The following is a 15139-nucleotide window of genomic DNA, read 5'->3' as shown; positions in this document are numbered from 1 at the left end:
TCGCCAGGACATGCCTATCCAGTACCTGGGAGCAGATATATATGCTGGAATTTCATAATAAATAGAGCTTAATGTACCACCCTAGACGCACAGCTGTGGTGGTATCACGATGTTTGGAAAGTGATTAGATTTTTTTAAAAATTTTATTTAGTACAATTAAAATACAAAACGGAAACAGAAGAGACCCAAAAACAGTGAAATAGTGCAGGGAGAGGCAAGAAACCCGAGGGGCTTATACATGGCCTCACCCTAAATAAAACGACAACTCAACAAAAACGTACAAAAATAGAATAGAGCATAAATAAATAAGAAATGTTGTTACAGAAATATTTCCTTTGCATTGCGTGCCTGCGGGTGTCCTGGAGGTCGAGCCGGATTGTTTAGGCTTCAGAGGCTTGCAGGAAGTTTGGAGAAAGGAGGGCATCGGTCGGATGGATCGTAGAATTGTTGGCTCGAGGAGTAACTTTGCATCCAAGGCACGGGAGAAGCCCGGCCTGTGTATTTCTTAAATGCACAGCCCACTGCATCAAGATATATTTCTTTTGCTAGGCATGGAAGTGTCAAAAGCAGGTTGTGGACAGGTACGGATGGATATTCCGCACTTGAAATTTGAAAGGTATATTTGCAGTCACTGGCGCAGTCATTGCAGGGGTTTTTTAAATGTTTCTTTTACATTGCGTTCTACAACTTAAGGCAATCAAAATATTTACCAAATATCTTTTACGTTTATCTTTTACTTTTTTCTTTGTATGAAAGTATGAAACAAAAATAGCTCCGTGTTCCCTCTCTCTCTCTCTCTCTCTCTCACACACACACACACTCTCTCTCTCTCACACACAGACACACACACTCTCTCACACTCACACACATGCTGTATCTCTCACACACTCTTACACTCACACGCACACGCACACACACATACGCACACAAACTCTCTCTCTCTCACACATACACACACACACACACACAGGGAGGGGGAACCACAGTCTGGAATGGAAAAATAATAGAGTGAAACGGGATGGCAGCAGACGGGAAGGAGGAGAAAATGGAGAGTCGCTGGTGGCGCGTGGAGGAGGCCAGCCTGCGCCGCATTTATTATGTTTAAGCATTTAGAATAGTCCAAAACGCCATTTCACACTGCTGTGTTTTTAATAAATAGGGCTTCCCCCTGCAATTTCACAGTTTTTGCTCTGGAGGCCACCCCAGCCCCCCAAAACCACCCCCGCCTACCCCCCCCAACCCCCCCCCCCTTGCCCGAGACTGGCAGAGTGCATTTTTAATTCCCTGGCCCAGTCCGTCAGTACTGCGCACACACAATGTAGCCTGTGCGCACACGTACAAACGCCGCTCACTGTCTGCTGGACCAGTGCGCCCAATGCCTCATGCGGGCTTCTGACTCGCACCATGGAGAGTGGAGTGGGGTTTTGTCAGTGTGATCTGTGAGCCGCTCAGATGCAAGTCACTAGTAAACCCCTTGGTCTTGAAGGGTCACAGTCACAGCTTTACTGGGGAAAGGGTCCATCTTGGTCTGAACCTGATACGCACGGGTGTCACACTTGTGTTTGGGTGAATTGTGTGAGTGTGTATTTAGAGGTAAATTTGTATTTATCTTTTCCTGAGAGATAATTGTATTTATATTATAAATTTTATTATATTTTGTTCCAGTCAGATTTTAGTATGCAGGTTGTTTTGCTTGTCACTTGCTTAGAGGTGCTTTTTCAATCTTCAGTTTTTTCTGAACCTGCGGTTGCATTTTCCCTTTTCTATCAATATCCGAACCTCAGTAAAGGTCTGGTTCCTCTCCTCTTTCCTCCTCAGTTTCTGGCGCTGGGCACACACTTTGGGAAGGTCTTCCTGCTGGATGTTCAAGGGAATGTCATTCAGAAGTATGATATTGTAAGTATGCGCCTCACACTCATCTCCATTTGTAGAGCCTGACCACTTTCCCAGTGCAGGACTCTGAGACGGAGACGCTGTTGACAAGAACAACCACCGGGGTAAATCAGCTATTCAGTGGCTAGAATTTCCTTCTACATATCTCCGGGATTCTTAAGCTAATAGCTACAGTTAAGTAATTAGGACTTCTGAGGAATAATTCCCAGAAATCAGTGTGCTGGTAAATGCTGCATGAGACACAAAGATATTTATGATAACAGCGAAAGCCGCAGTACTGACCACACAGCCGCGCGCGCCTGCGTGGATACTGCCAGCAAAACACGAGGCACCCCGGACGCGTTCTGGAGTCGTGACCCGAGTCTGCTCCGTGCCGGAGACCTCCAGTCAACACCTCCTTGCCTTTGCTGAAGACTGTGTTGTGCGCCCTGCTGACACACGCTGATATCAATGCTAATTGAGCTCGATACTGAATTAACGTCTCAAATTTAATTAGCGTTAGCAGGCCTGCCGGGCCGACAGTGATTTATGCCTTCATCCACGGATACCCATTAAACCGTAATAGTTTTAGGTTAGCTTTTAATCTCTTTGAATAAACTCGGCTATCGTTGGAAGGATGCGTTGATGTAATGATGTGAAAAGCTTTTGCTTTCTTTATTATTAGGGCCCCTGACATTGCTAATTGTTTGTTTATTTATTTATCTTTTTTAATCATAAATCCTGCCTTTTGGTCTAGATACTTGAAAACAAGCTTGCTGGATTTCTCTCAAGAACAACACAGATAGAAGTCTAGAAGTGATAATGTCCATCATATAGAATTGTCTGACATTTTTGGAAAAAACATTCTCCTAAAGACCTGCTTGACATATCAACATGGAACTTTTAATGATTTGTTCTTTCATGGCTTCAAGGTGGATGTTTCTGTTCGGCCCCCCGTAATGGCTGCTTGCGTGTTTTATAATGAATATTTCAGGTATAAATGTATGCCATAGGTGGATTTTAGCTGCTTCTCTTACCTGTTGATTTTGTAGATTCAGGGCTGAAATTAAGAACCACTTAAGTCTCACTCATCACGTGAGTCTGCACTGAATCTGCAGAGTCAGTCACCTTATAAAAGTGATTACAAATGTAAAGTAACCTTTTTCGGAAACTGTTGCTGTAGTGTATTAAAAAATGTGATAAATGTTTTGCCTTACGGCTTTAAAAAAATTTTTACAGTGCAAGTTCACTGCAATAAAGAGTAAAAATGATTGAAATGGAACTTTGTACCTTGAATAGCAGGTATGAGGAAGCCCCGTGGGGGCGCACATGAGACTCCACTCAACTCAGAATTGATTTCCCCTTTAATTTCTTAATTGCATCCACCAACAATAAAGGAGAGGAAGGGATTGAATTTCTCCTGAGCAGTGACAGCATGCAAGGCAGCCCCCCCGTTGGCCTGTCACAACGCCTCCGACCCCTGCCGTCGCCTGAGCAACGGCCCCCTCCCTAGACGTACAGCGCATTAGAGTGGCTCTTTGAACCACCGTGAATCACCTCCCCAATTCCCCCCCCCCACCCCACCCAGGGTGACCTCAGAAACAGCTTTTTACACTTTTAATGCAGGGGGGCAGCTCACACCAGCCACGGTTTAAAAGGTTTCCTACTAGTTTTTAAAAAACTGTCACCTTTCTCTCTCCCCACAAACGCCCGTGTCCGGATGATAATGGAACCGCGTCCAGACCGCGTAGCCTTTCGGTTGCTGACTTTGTTTGCCGGTTCATTCGGTCTGCCGTTTTCTGTACCGTTGCGAATTGCGCCATTTTTGTTTGTCCTCATCTTTGCCAAGTTCTAATGCAACTCAGACGCAAGACACCCGCCACATTCTTTTTAGTGTGTGTCTGTCAATTGTCTGTTTTTTTTTTTTTTACACAGGGATGATTGCAAACCCACTAACGGATTATTGATAATAAAAAATAACTTTATTTATTTAGTGCTTTTCTTAGAGTATACTCAGAGTACATTTGATGATAATGAAAAAAAATCTAAGCATGCAAACAATGGGGGGGGGAAAGTTCACTTTGATTGATCCAAGGTTCAGCGTGTTCAATTTGACCTCATGTGTGCTATGGTTAATCGCTCTGTGACTGCGTTGATGGCCCTGATAGATTTACTTGAGATAACTACACCATGTTGTTATTAGGTCTCTCCTGCACCAGCACATTTTTGGAGACAAGAACTTCAGAACTTGTCTCATTGCCCAAGTCTGGACAGGTTGAGTGTGCAGAATATACCGTCTTTATGTATATAAACTCAAAATATATAATCTTTCTCCTGAGCATCTCTGTAGAGTAATGCTTTTTTGAGACATTTCAAAGCCGCCATATTTTACACAGAAGAAAGTTTACAAGTTTGTAGTTTACAGGAATGGTGTTCTCTATCGTTTGCCTGCTCAGATAAATGTGCAACATACTTTTACTATTGCAAATTTGATAAAGATCATTGTTGTGGGCTGTGTCTGGTGGGGTGTAGCAGTTATGTTTAAGTGTGAAGGTCATTTTTTTGCAGGTGGTGTGTCTGTGGGTTGTGATGAGTTGCTTGTACATGCGTGCCTAAGTGCACGCGTGTTTGACACTCCCTCCTTCCTCTCTCAGCAGAGTGCTGTGAAAGTCAACCAGATCAGTCTGGACGAGTTCGGCGAACACGTGGGCGTCTGCTCTGAAGATGGCCAGGTAACCAAGCCCCCCTTACAAGCAGCGAGGAGACCCTTTTACTAAAGACTGCTCAGCTTGCCCTGACAGAAATACGGTTCAGCGCTGTCTCACTGCTGCACCCCACACTCGGGCATAAATCCCCCTCACATTCCATTTTTCTTCTCCATCTGGAGCAGCATGGTCAGCTCTCTCATGCCCCCTAGTGGCATGTAAAAAAATAATTTCCCGTAATATTCTTTACCTGTGGCTTTGTGGTGGTCTTCTGTGTAGCACAGTTTTGGTGGTCGTCTTCATAGAATGACAATTTTTGAAAGCGGATAATGCAAAGTCCCTGACCTGTTCAGATCACAGTTAACCTCTTTGAGGAGGAATCGATCCAGGCTCAATAACTGCTTACCTCTCTGTCCCTTTTAATGTGAATTCCACAGAGGGTGTTTTTAATTAACGCCGTTCTGAGTAAAACTGCTGCCAGGTGTGCAGTACGCTTTTATCCCCAGTCATCTTCTGGTTGCTTATGTCCATAAATGTGCCCCTCATCGTTTTCCTCTCAAAAATGTGGTGACCCTTGTTGGGACGGGGGTGGAGGTGGTGACAGATGTCATCCTTGGAGAGCCCCATCCCGCTACCGCAAAATGGAAAACGGGAACTACATTGCAGTCAGTGATAGTGGTTCAAGATTATTCTTTCCCAGAATTCCATTCGGCCGCTCATTTTGCTTTGCATGGAGACATACAGGAAGCCCCAAGAGAATAATATTAATCTAATTATATCAGGCTCTATGAATATTTATTAGTATTTTATTATTATGTTATATTATCTTCTATAGACCCTAGTGAAAATTTCAGTTAAAGTTTCTCTTGGCTATGCATCACCTATTACATAAATGGCGCATATTTTGATTTCACTCTGGATCCATTGTAAGACTATTATTTGTCCTTGATAAGCTTCATGAACAATAGAACTGCAGTTATCTATGGTGCATTCTACTGGTTTCAAAATAACGTATAGTAGTTTATATTTGATGAGCATATTCTAATTGTCTGCTGGGAAAATACAGTCACTTCAGGCGGTTTAGAGTTAGGTCCTGGTTCCTGGTCCACTGAGACCACTGAGTCCAGTGAGTCCACTGAACTGGTAATCTCCTACTCCACTATAAAAAAAAAATATCCAGAGAAATTCCAAGGCATGTATTTATAAAGCACTACTATGTTCTCCCTGTTTCAATTGCTCAATTTATGTGTATTTGGGCTCTGAGCCACTCAGAAGCCCCTTCAATACAGTTTTCTAGAAATGATTGCTTGTTTTGTAAATGTAATAAAACTCTGAGAAGGTTCTCCATCCTGATAGTGTTGTATGTGCATTGCTAGCACGTATCTGCTAATGCCATCGTGTTCCGGGGCCTGTGAGATTTATCGTAGGTTTACACTTGCACAGTAAATGTGCATATTCAGCAGCTGAGTTGTATAGCCATTCATTCAGGATCAAGACACAACCTCCTTTTTAAGTCATTAATGGAACGGTTATTAGCTGTCTTTCTCTTAGAGTATCGGAATCGTTTCCGTATTATCTCATTATTACTGATGATTGTCTGTTTCTGCTCATTCGTACATACATTTACATTTCTAATTATTGTACAACTTTATTGACATAGTCAGTAATTAGGCACATAGTGCCTTGAATATCTACAGCTAAAATATCACTTTCCAAAGGTATGGTATTCGCAAGGAAGCAAGGTCAACATTCTATATTTGGGTTTTCATCTTAAGCGTCATTATTTGGCTAACCCAGTCTTCCTTAATGGATTGATTGTTATATTGTGAAAACTTATCATTTGTTTACAGGAAACTGTCCATCCACATACTGTACACCAAGTGGATGTCATCGGACATTTGTTCAAGAGAAAGCTAATATATGTCATCATTTCTTCCATTATCAGAAACTTCTAGTCCACTCAATAATTTTTGGATTATGATTGGTTTCTGTTAACTAATTGTTAGCCTGTCAGTCAGGGCCAATGACCTTGCTCTGAGTTCAGCAAGAGCTGAGAGACACTTAGTGGTTATCAGCTGAACTGCTGGCTGCCAGTCGGGTTGTGGAAAATGCAAGAGCCTTCTACTGCCACAGCCTCCTTTCCTCAGAGGGGGGAGTTGTGCCGTGTTATCTCACACGAATCATCATTTTGCATACAAAATGACAAGATTTATTTCTTCAGGAGTCCCTCTCGTGCCAGTTGAGTTGATCCTGACAAGGCCACTCAATGTGGAGTTTATCACTGAAGAAGACTCCCTCGTCTTTTTAAAAAAAAATTTTTTTTTTTACCTTTTTTTAAGAAAAGCTCCCCGTGTTCCTACACATCTGCCTCCCATTGATATCCCCTCTATTGATCGCGCCTCGGCTGTTATCTGGTTCTCCCCGCCGATTATCGCTACGCGCGTAGGATCGCGCGGCCCGGATGTTCGGCCCCGGTATCTCTCCCCAGAATCACGCCCGGCTGGTAAAAAAAAAAAAAAAAAAAACACGATCTTGTCTCCTCTTGGAAATGGCGGCACCAATTAAAATCGATGCCTCCTTCACTGTTCGCCCGTGTCCGCCGCGGTCTGCTGTGAACCTGAAGCTTCCCGCTAAAGAGCAGATCTCGCAGATAGCCCCCCCCCCCCCCAAAAAAAAAAAAAAAAAATGTAAGTAAGCAGTTTGAGAGGAGGACTTTAGGAGCGCGGCTCGCCTGGTTTCCTTTTCATCATCATCACACGCAGGAAACAGTGGATGTAGCCGCGCTAATAGCGGCTTGGCCTCCGGGCGAGCCAAACGAACGCGAAAAGATCTGAACCCCCGCGGCCGCGAAACCGCGCAGTTCATGGAAGCGACCCGGAGACTGTAAGTACTGGCCCTGAAGAAAGGCGGTAATGCAATCAAGGCCCCTCTCTTTTGGGGGGGGGGGGGGGGGGGGTCAAATAATAGGCTGTGATCCTTTTGAGACGCTGGATGTTTGTAATGAAAGTAAATGTCCGTCTCGGTGAATGGGGATTGTAAGCTCATTGAGCTACAGGGGAAAGGGGTACACAAACCAGGATTGTCGCAAGAATGTCCGTCTGTCTTTGCAATGCGCGCTAACAATTAGCCTCTGTGACCCCGCTCGCCGGAGGTTTTTTTGTACTGTGTCTTACCGCGTTTTTTGTAACGTGTGCGCGGAAACGATGAAAAGCATCTGCCGCCTCATTGTAGGTGGCTTCCAGCTCCGTTGAGAGATGAATGGTTTTTCTTGGCACATTACCTATCTTCTACCTCCAAGCTTAACTTGAATTAAATCTTGACAATAAGCAAAGTAAAAAAAAAATGAAAAATAAAAAAAAACAAATGAATCAATGAAGTTCTGGGATGCGCTTCTTGGAATTTTGATGGTTTTAGTTGAATGCAAGTCGTCCTTGAAACGGACATAACAAAAAAATCACATTTCTCACAAATTTCTATGCCTTGAATTGTTTATAGAGCTATCAGTGAAACAGCCGGCCACAGTTTATTTCTATGGCACCCTTTTCAATGAATTTTCAATGAACTTCATTGAAAACCACAAGACGTTAAGTCCAATCACATCCCAATTACGTTGTCTGTATATTGGGTCTAATTAGTCCAATACGGTTAATTAGTCTGAGGAGATCCAGCCTGTCTAATTACACTCAATTTAATTCAGCTTGGTCATGGGAACCGAACCAAATCCAATTTCCAGGGTAGATGATCATAGCCTGAAAACATTGACATTGAAGAGCAGGAGATGAGGATGTTTGCTTGGTTACGAGTGCGGTAATGGAAAGTGCACTTAGGGTATTTCTCTGACAAAAAAAGTGAGTCCCCTAAATCACCTTCCTGTTACATTTGTACATCTATGTCTCAGAAGCTTAATCTAAACAGATTTTTTCTAATGAGTAAAAGAAGGTCCTATGGCGTGAGGGAATTTTGTAGCATCTCATCTGATTACGTTACTTAATTGATACTGCTTAAGTAGTACAGTTCCCTGGAGTTTAACTGAAGAAATGTTGTATTAGTTTTGCTGTTATGTAGTTCTGAGGACTTCCTCAGCAACCATAAATATGTTATTTGACATAGTATCTGCAGTAGAACAATAAAAAAATGTCATCTAATCAAATAGGACTGACCCAGGGAACAGTGAGGGATAATCAAGTCTACGGAGGCCTACAGCCTTTTGTACCATCGTACCTCTCCTACACTTTTAATTGTCTCTGATATGTCCTAAATAGCATTTCTGTAGATATTAACACTGTATCATCATTGTTGTGTGTTTTAAGGACAGCAGCTCAATCACAAACTGCACTGTCCTGCACTAGGGATGGACATGTACCTTTAAGAATGGTACCAGGGAACACGTCTGTGATCACCTTGTTCCATCCAAAGTCCTGGGTTTGAAATGGATCATTTTTCACGCGTAGCTTTGCCATGGTCGCATCAAGATTTTCAGGCTCTGGTTTGAACCTCTTTTTTTTTAGTACCCCTAATTGTTGAGACCTTCCCCCGAATAGCAGATCCTGTTTTGAAAGCCATTTTTACGTTCCTTCAGACAGCAAAACACAACATTTTGAAAATGTGTCATTTACAGAGGAGGCACTTACGGGGATGTGCTTTTCCTGTTTACCTCTGGTAAGGGGGCCTTCAGGGAAAGAGCCTCAAACCATGCCCCCCCCTGCAATAAATTCTGTGAGCTTCTTATTGTCACCAGTCACTCAGAGGAGCTTCATTTTTTTGGGTTATGTGGATGGCAGGGTCAGGAATTGGTGTGTCTAGCCATGCGCCATTCAGGATGTGGCTGGTGAAATGAGCCACATGCTAGCTTTAGCCATTTCCTCTTTTGTTTTGGTTTCAGGGATATGCTGAGTGTCCCCCTCCCAGCTGTGACTGGAGTGGGGGATTGCTTTGGAGTGGCTGTCCCCCTCAATGACATCACATCTGTCTGCACCCACTCCGTTTACTTCCATTAGAGACAATGACAAAAAAAAAAAAAAACGCAAAAGTGTGAATGTATGGCGATATAAAACTGTATCAGGAAAGGATTGTGTAGTAATAAGCACATGCTTACATGATTCATATCATGATTATTCATATGCAGATGAAGTGTCCTCCTTTGTCTCATCGCAGTGCGAGCCCGACTCGCAGGCTGCGATGCGATGAGAGTTGCCGCCTGACGTCATGTGATTGCCTGTGCTCTCTCGATTCGATGGCGATGCGATGAGAGTTGCCGCCTGACGTCATGTGATTGCCTGTGCTCTCTCGATTCGATGGCGATGCGATGAGAGTTGCCGCCTGACGTCATGTGATTGCCTGTGCTCTCTCGATTCTGAGCGCTGAGATACGATTGGTTATTCCAAATTGGGAGAAAAAAATGTATAAAATGATGACAACGAATACTAATATTGATCTCTGTGGATGATTTAGATGGTCTTGCTGAGATTAAGCCATCCGCGCCTGAGGTTACTCTTAGCATGCCTTCTCTGCTCTGAACTCACCCTCATCTCTGTCTTCCTCTGTCACGTTGGCAGGTGCTGGTGTTTGGGCTCTGCTCTCAGACGGAGTTCGACATGCACTTTGACTGCCCCATCAAGGTGAGTGACGAGAGAGAAGCCACCACTCGGACAGAACTGACAAGGCCGTTTAAAAACGTCTTTCAGGAGAAGCATTAATGCGCACTGGCGGTTTTACTCCCTCCGATCCTCATATCTTCCTGACACCCGGTGGAAAAAAAGTTTAAGTATTTTTATATTTTGACATAATGCAAGTATCTTGGATGACAAAAAGATGATGCAAAAATAGTCTTTATTTTTATTTTTTTGAATGCCTCTTGTAGCGTAGAGACTGGAAACTGGAGACGCATACCCCCTACACAGGTCAAAATGAATTTCCGGGGCTTGGGACGTCAACATATTATGAATGGAACACAACTTGTACTGTGGTCGGAAATTTCTGGAACCAAAGAGGGCGATTACCTGTCACTTATTCAAAGATTACTTACAAAGTACGATACTGTTGGGTGTCAGGTATTACCTGCTACTTTTTTATTTTGGTGAAGCCCCTTCAGGGTCATGGTAAGCTTGATTAGCCTGTTATTTTGCTGCTGTTTTCAAATTAGCTGTAATAAGGCCAAATAATAAGGTAATTAGCAATCACGCGCAGCGCTCTCTGAAGGACCTTTCCGATGTAGTGTGATAGGCACCTCTGAGAGACTGGAAGGTGATGGGTGGGCCACGCGCAGGCCGAGCACGAAGCCTTACCGCTGAGAGTGGATCAGGCGGCTCAGACAAGCGTCTGCGCGTCACGGGCGCCAGCAGCACACAAAGATGCCCATCAATAAAACATGAAACCGTATTCCTGGTCGAAGAAAGTTAGGAAGGGAAGGAGTGATAAAGTCTGTTTATAACTACGAAATACAGGCATGATGCACCCCCCACACACACACACACACACACACACACACGCACGCGTGCACACTCACGGCCCCTCCCCCCGTGCTGGCACAGCGATCTGACAATGGCTCATCCCTATATTATTCACTTATACCCCCACCCCTGAGGTCACATCTCTTAACATTATAGATCGGATTACGCGCCCCCCCCCCCCGTTCGCTCCTGTCGCAGCTGGTTTGTAGTTTCGACGCCGAGCGTGCGGTGAGAGGGCCGCTCGCTCGGCAGCGCTGTGGATAAATTCCCTATCGATCCCACGTCTGCTTTCCCTAATAGAGCGCACAGGAATTCCTGAAATTCGTGGCTTCGTTTATCTTATAATACATGTTTGGGATTGTGGGAAAAGCCATATTTGAGTTGTGAACAGAAGGTAGTCTATACCAGTGTGCAATAGAATTCTGCGAATGGCTCCTTATGGAAGTGAAGACAATGAAGTGAAAGTCTCTAAGAAGAGATAATAGGTCCAAAGCACTCAATAAAGAGATGCCTACATTAAAATTACTTTATCATCAGACCATAACTGCAAATGTCTTTTCTTTCCACTTATAACATTTTGAGTCTTTCTCCTGATGATCCTCTCTGCTGCGTGTTGTCAATGCTCTGCACTTCCTGGAGAAATGAGGTGCCCAAAACTGGTGACCAGTGTGCTCCTCTGTCCCGCAGGCCGTGGCCCTGCACCCTCAGTTCGGCAGGCCCAGCAGCAAGCAGTTTGTCACGGGAGGCAACAAGGTGAGTGAGAGTGCTTCGGGGGAAATGTCATTGCTCTAATTCCTCGCACCGTTTCAAAGATACTAGCCGTTAGCCATTACCTGGCTGCTTGTTGTGTGATGGTGCTAAAGTAGCAGCGTTGGTCATTATTATGTGAAGATTTATGTGGCTGATGAAGTTTACTTCTGGTTGTCTGTAGCTCATTGCTCGTTACTTTACGTTGCTGCCATTAACCAGAATTACTTATGTTGAGGTACAGTTGCAACATTTCTCAGAAAATTCTCAAATTATGTGTTTATTTGCACGGCCACCTGCCAACCGACATTGAGGTTTGAAGTTGAACAAGCTGGAGGAGCTCAGGTCTGTTTACGTCTTACAGCAGCCAGGTTCAAACCGAGGAGGCGGAGTCAGGCAGGCAGGAAGTGGGCGGTGTGTTTGCACGGGCGGGGAAGCTGGAAGACGCTTGCGTTGCGTTGCGCTGGCTCGGGGGGGAGGGCGTCCGTCTTACGGCCCTCAGACACAATTTTGTCCTGTGAAGAAAGAGCCTTCGAGGTTAAGTTATTCGCCGGCTGATGTAGCGGGGACGCCGGCCAAGCAATTTGCAGGGGGCGGGAGGGGCGGGGCCGCCCGTCCCCCTTTAAGCCCGCGCTGATTGTAATTGCCCCCGCGGGCCGGACCAAGGACGGCGGGATTGAAGGTCAGACAGAGAGAGGCGCTCTGGCAGTCGTGCCCTGTCAGCCCCTCGCCGTCGCCAGTGTCAGTAAGCCCCATTATTAGTCACTCTGCAGTAATGTTTATTAAACCCTTTGAAGAGTAGGCTTTTTGGAATGTTTTTTTCAAGATTCTAAATCGGAGTTCTACAACTCCATTGCCTTATCAGATTGTTACATCTACATTAGAATGTTCAATTAAAAACATTCTAATTACATTTTATTTATTTATTTATTTATTTATTTGTTTGTTTGTTTGTTTGTTTGTTTATTTAACAGGGGCCATACACAACACAACCGTTGGGCTAGAGTTAGCTATATAGATAATTTACATCTGCGGTCCCTGGGCAGGAAGATATTAAAAACAATACAGTACAATACAAACAATACAATACAAACAATTAAAAACAATACAATTAGCAAAATTGTGCTAATTGTAATTGTGATCTCGCGCCTTATAGGCTTAAATAACTCCTCTGCTATTCCTGCTCCTGCTACTGCTGTTAAGAATAAGCTAATTGAGCTAAGATTTTAAGAGAGGATCATTTTCAAAATGAAAGGGAATGCTTAAATGGGATAGGACAGCCACCAGTGCAGGCCATTAGCTTACATGGTGACCTGTGACAGCTAGCGGACATCATTGTCTTCAGTTGCGAGCCGGCTACTCTGTGGCTCATTAAACCCTTTGGTGGCTTCGCCCAGTGTCCAAGTTTTGTATTGGCCGCAGTGCCGGTTTTTACCTTTTAGCCGCACGCCAGGTTAGCGCAGCGCACACACGCGAGCGCGAGCGGTGTTTTGCTTGTTCCGTTCTTCGAGTGCACTCAGGGGAGCGGGCCCATTTCCACAAAGTGCCGCACTTTCGGCGGCGTTTAAAAAGCTCCGCCTCGCGAGCGCGGCGAAATAGCCGTCATTACGGAGAGGAGCCACTCTGCAGCCTGGCCGCCTCGCCGCTGTTTTTGTCGCGGGGCCCCGCCACCCCCGTTTCCAGTCGGTCAGGTGACATTTCCTTCTCAGGGTCCTTTTCACGTGTTTACAACATGGCGCCGTCGTCCGTGGTTTTTTTCTGTACCCTAAACGGAAAATTAGCCACGAGCTGTTTAACTGCTTAGTTACTGACTTCTCTTTCTGCCGCAAGCTTTTTTTTAGACGATACCTCTGATGAAAATGATGATATGTAGCAATCATCAAAAATGATGAAATTAGACAAATTCGTTAGCTTGGACGGAAGGTCTTGTCACGGGCAATTCGGCCTCGTGCGTACGGCTCCTTAGCGCCATTGAAGATTCAAGCTGACCTGTTAAAGCTGAAGACCCGTCTTAATGTAACTGCCCCTTTTTAGTCATCTCTTTCTATTTAACGCCCTCTTTTGTAAAACGTGTATTGTGACCAGAGAACAAATTCACACCAGTTTATTAGGCTTTGCTCTCAGTACCAAGGGACATGATCTTGCCTATTTCAGTCAACGCAAAACAGTTAACTTGACTCCTTAACTAGAGACTCAGTCCGCTACAAATCAAAATAGCGGTGCAGTCAACTTGTCCTGCTGCACGCCTGGGTTTTCCTCCTTAGGTAAATTTTGTGATGAAGTTGCCCGATCTTCTCCTGCTTGACCACGAAGGTGCATCTTGCCGGTTCTCATTAAGCGCGGAGAAATGTCAACACACGAGGCTTCACTGGTGTGACATGCCGCATGGTCTGGTGTCAGATCCTGACCGTGACAGTGCTTCGCCCTAAGAGAGATGGTGTCAGCCTATGGAATTTTCCTTGTCTCATTACTCAACTGGCTTCCTGTCTGCTGAGTCCCTGCAGTCTGCTCGAGTTGCGCCCAAAGTCTACATGAATTGGCAGCGGAGAGTACGCAGTTCTGAGGAAAGCAGAATTCTGAACGCTTTTCTGAACCCGAATTGAAAAAAGCCTAAAAATTTTGTTAAAAATCCATGAAAAACTGTGGTTAAAAATGAAGATACATTGCGTGCTTGTTTTAATTGAAGGCGTCCCTCGTTTATTATTGGGTAACTATGATGCTTCTGAAATGGATGCAACAGTTTCATTATGATCTCCACGGAGGTGAAAGTCAGGTGACCAGATTTTTGCGAGAGACCACCTTAAAATATATCAAGGAGATCCATCATAAAGGACATTTTTGGAAACCCATTACACAGGCAGGTTTTGTCTCTCTAATAGACACTGGGCGAGTATTAATTGGCCGTGTTAACCTTTTTATGTGCCCACAGGCCTAAACGTACTTTCCCTTGACTCAAGGAAGGCTGTAAAGTGAGGCGGTAGTTTAGCCTTGAGGTTAATGTGCCGGGCTCCTAACCCGAAGTTGGGTAACTCATTCGAAAATGGCTGAAATCCAACGCGGGGCACTGCCACTGTACCCTTGGGCCGAGGCACTTAACCGGAATTGCTTCATAAAAAATAAAAAAAATTAAGTAGCGTGAGTCCCTCTGGATTAATGCGACTGCTGAATGCAAATAAATGAGCCGGATGGGCGAGTCTTTCACCACCCTATTGGAATTCCTGTGTGGGTGCTGCCTAATCCAGTGCAAATTAGTTGATTTTTTCCGTGTTGCTAATTTGAGTTAGCATTACACCCAAGAAGCCGTCGATGCACACAGTATTGTACGAATGCCTGCGCTTTGCTGTGGGAATGTTTTCAACTCTGCTG

The 15139-nt window shown here is 44.5% G+C and overlaps 1 protein-coding gene across 3 annotated transcripts in view; it reads left to right on the top strand.

The window, feature by feature from the left end:
* vps41 (VPS41 subunit of HOPS complex) overlaps nt 1-15139 on the top strand; it is a 46595-nt gene that overhangs the window by 12715 nt on the left and 18741 nt on the right. Inside the window, exons 4-7 of one of the 3 annotated variants that reach the window (XM_035415374.1) lie at nt 1819-1896; nt 4527-4604; nt 10133-10195; nt 11714-11779. In XM_035415374.1, coding sequence (XP_035271265.1) covers nt 1819-1896; nt 4527-4604; nt 10133-10195; nt 11714-11779 — 285 coding nt within the window. Of the gene's footprint in view, nt 1-1818; nt 1897-4526; nt 4605-7313; nt 7461-10132; nt 10196-11713; nt 11780-15139 lie in introns of those variants that run through there. The other 2 variants (XM_035415375.1, XM_035415376.1) reach the window with 2 other exon arrangements.

This window comes from Anguilla anguilla, chromosome 4 (genome assembly GCF_013347855.1).
Source record: "Anguilla anguilla isolate fAngAng1 chromosome 4, fAngAng1.pri, whole genome shotgun sequence".
NCBI lineage: Eukaryota > Metazoa > Chordata > Actinopteri > Anguilliformes > Anguillidae > Anguilla > Anguilla anguilla.
Note: the sequence above shows the minus strand (reverse complement) of the source record. Positions and strands in the feature narration are given on the sequence as shown.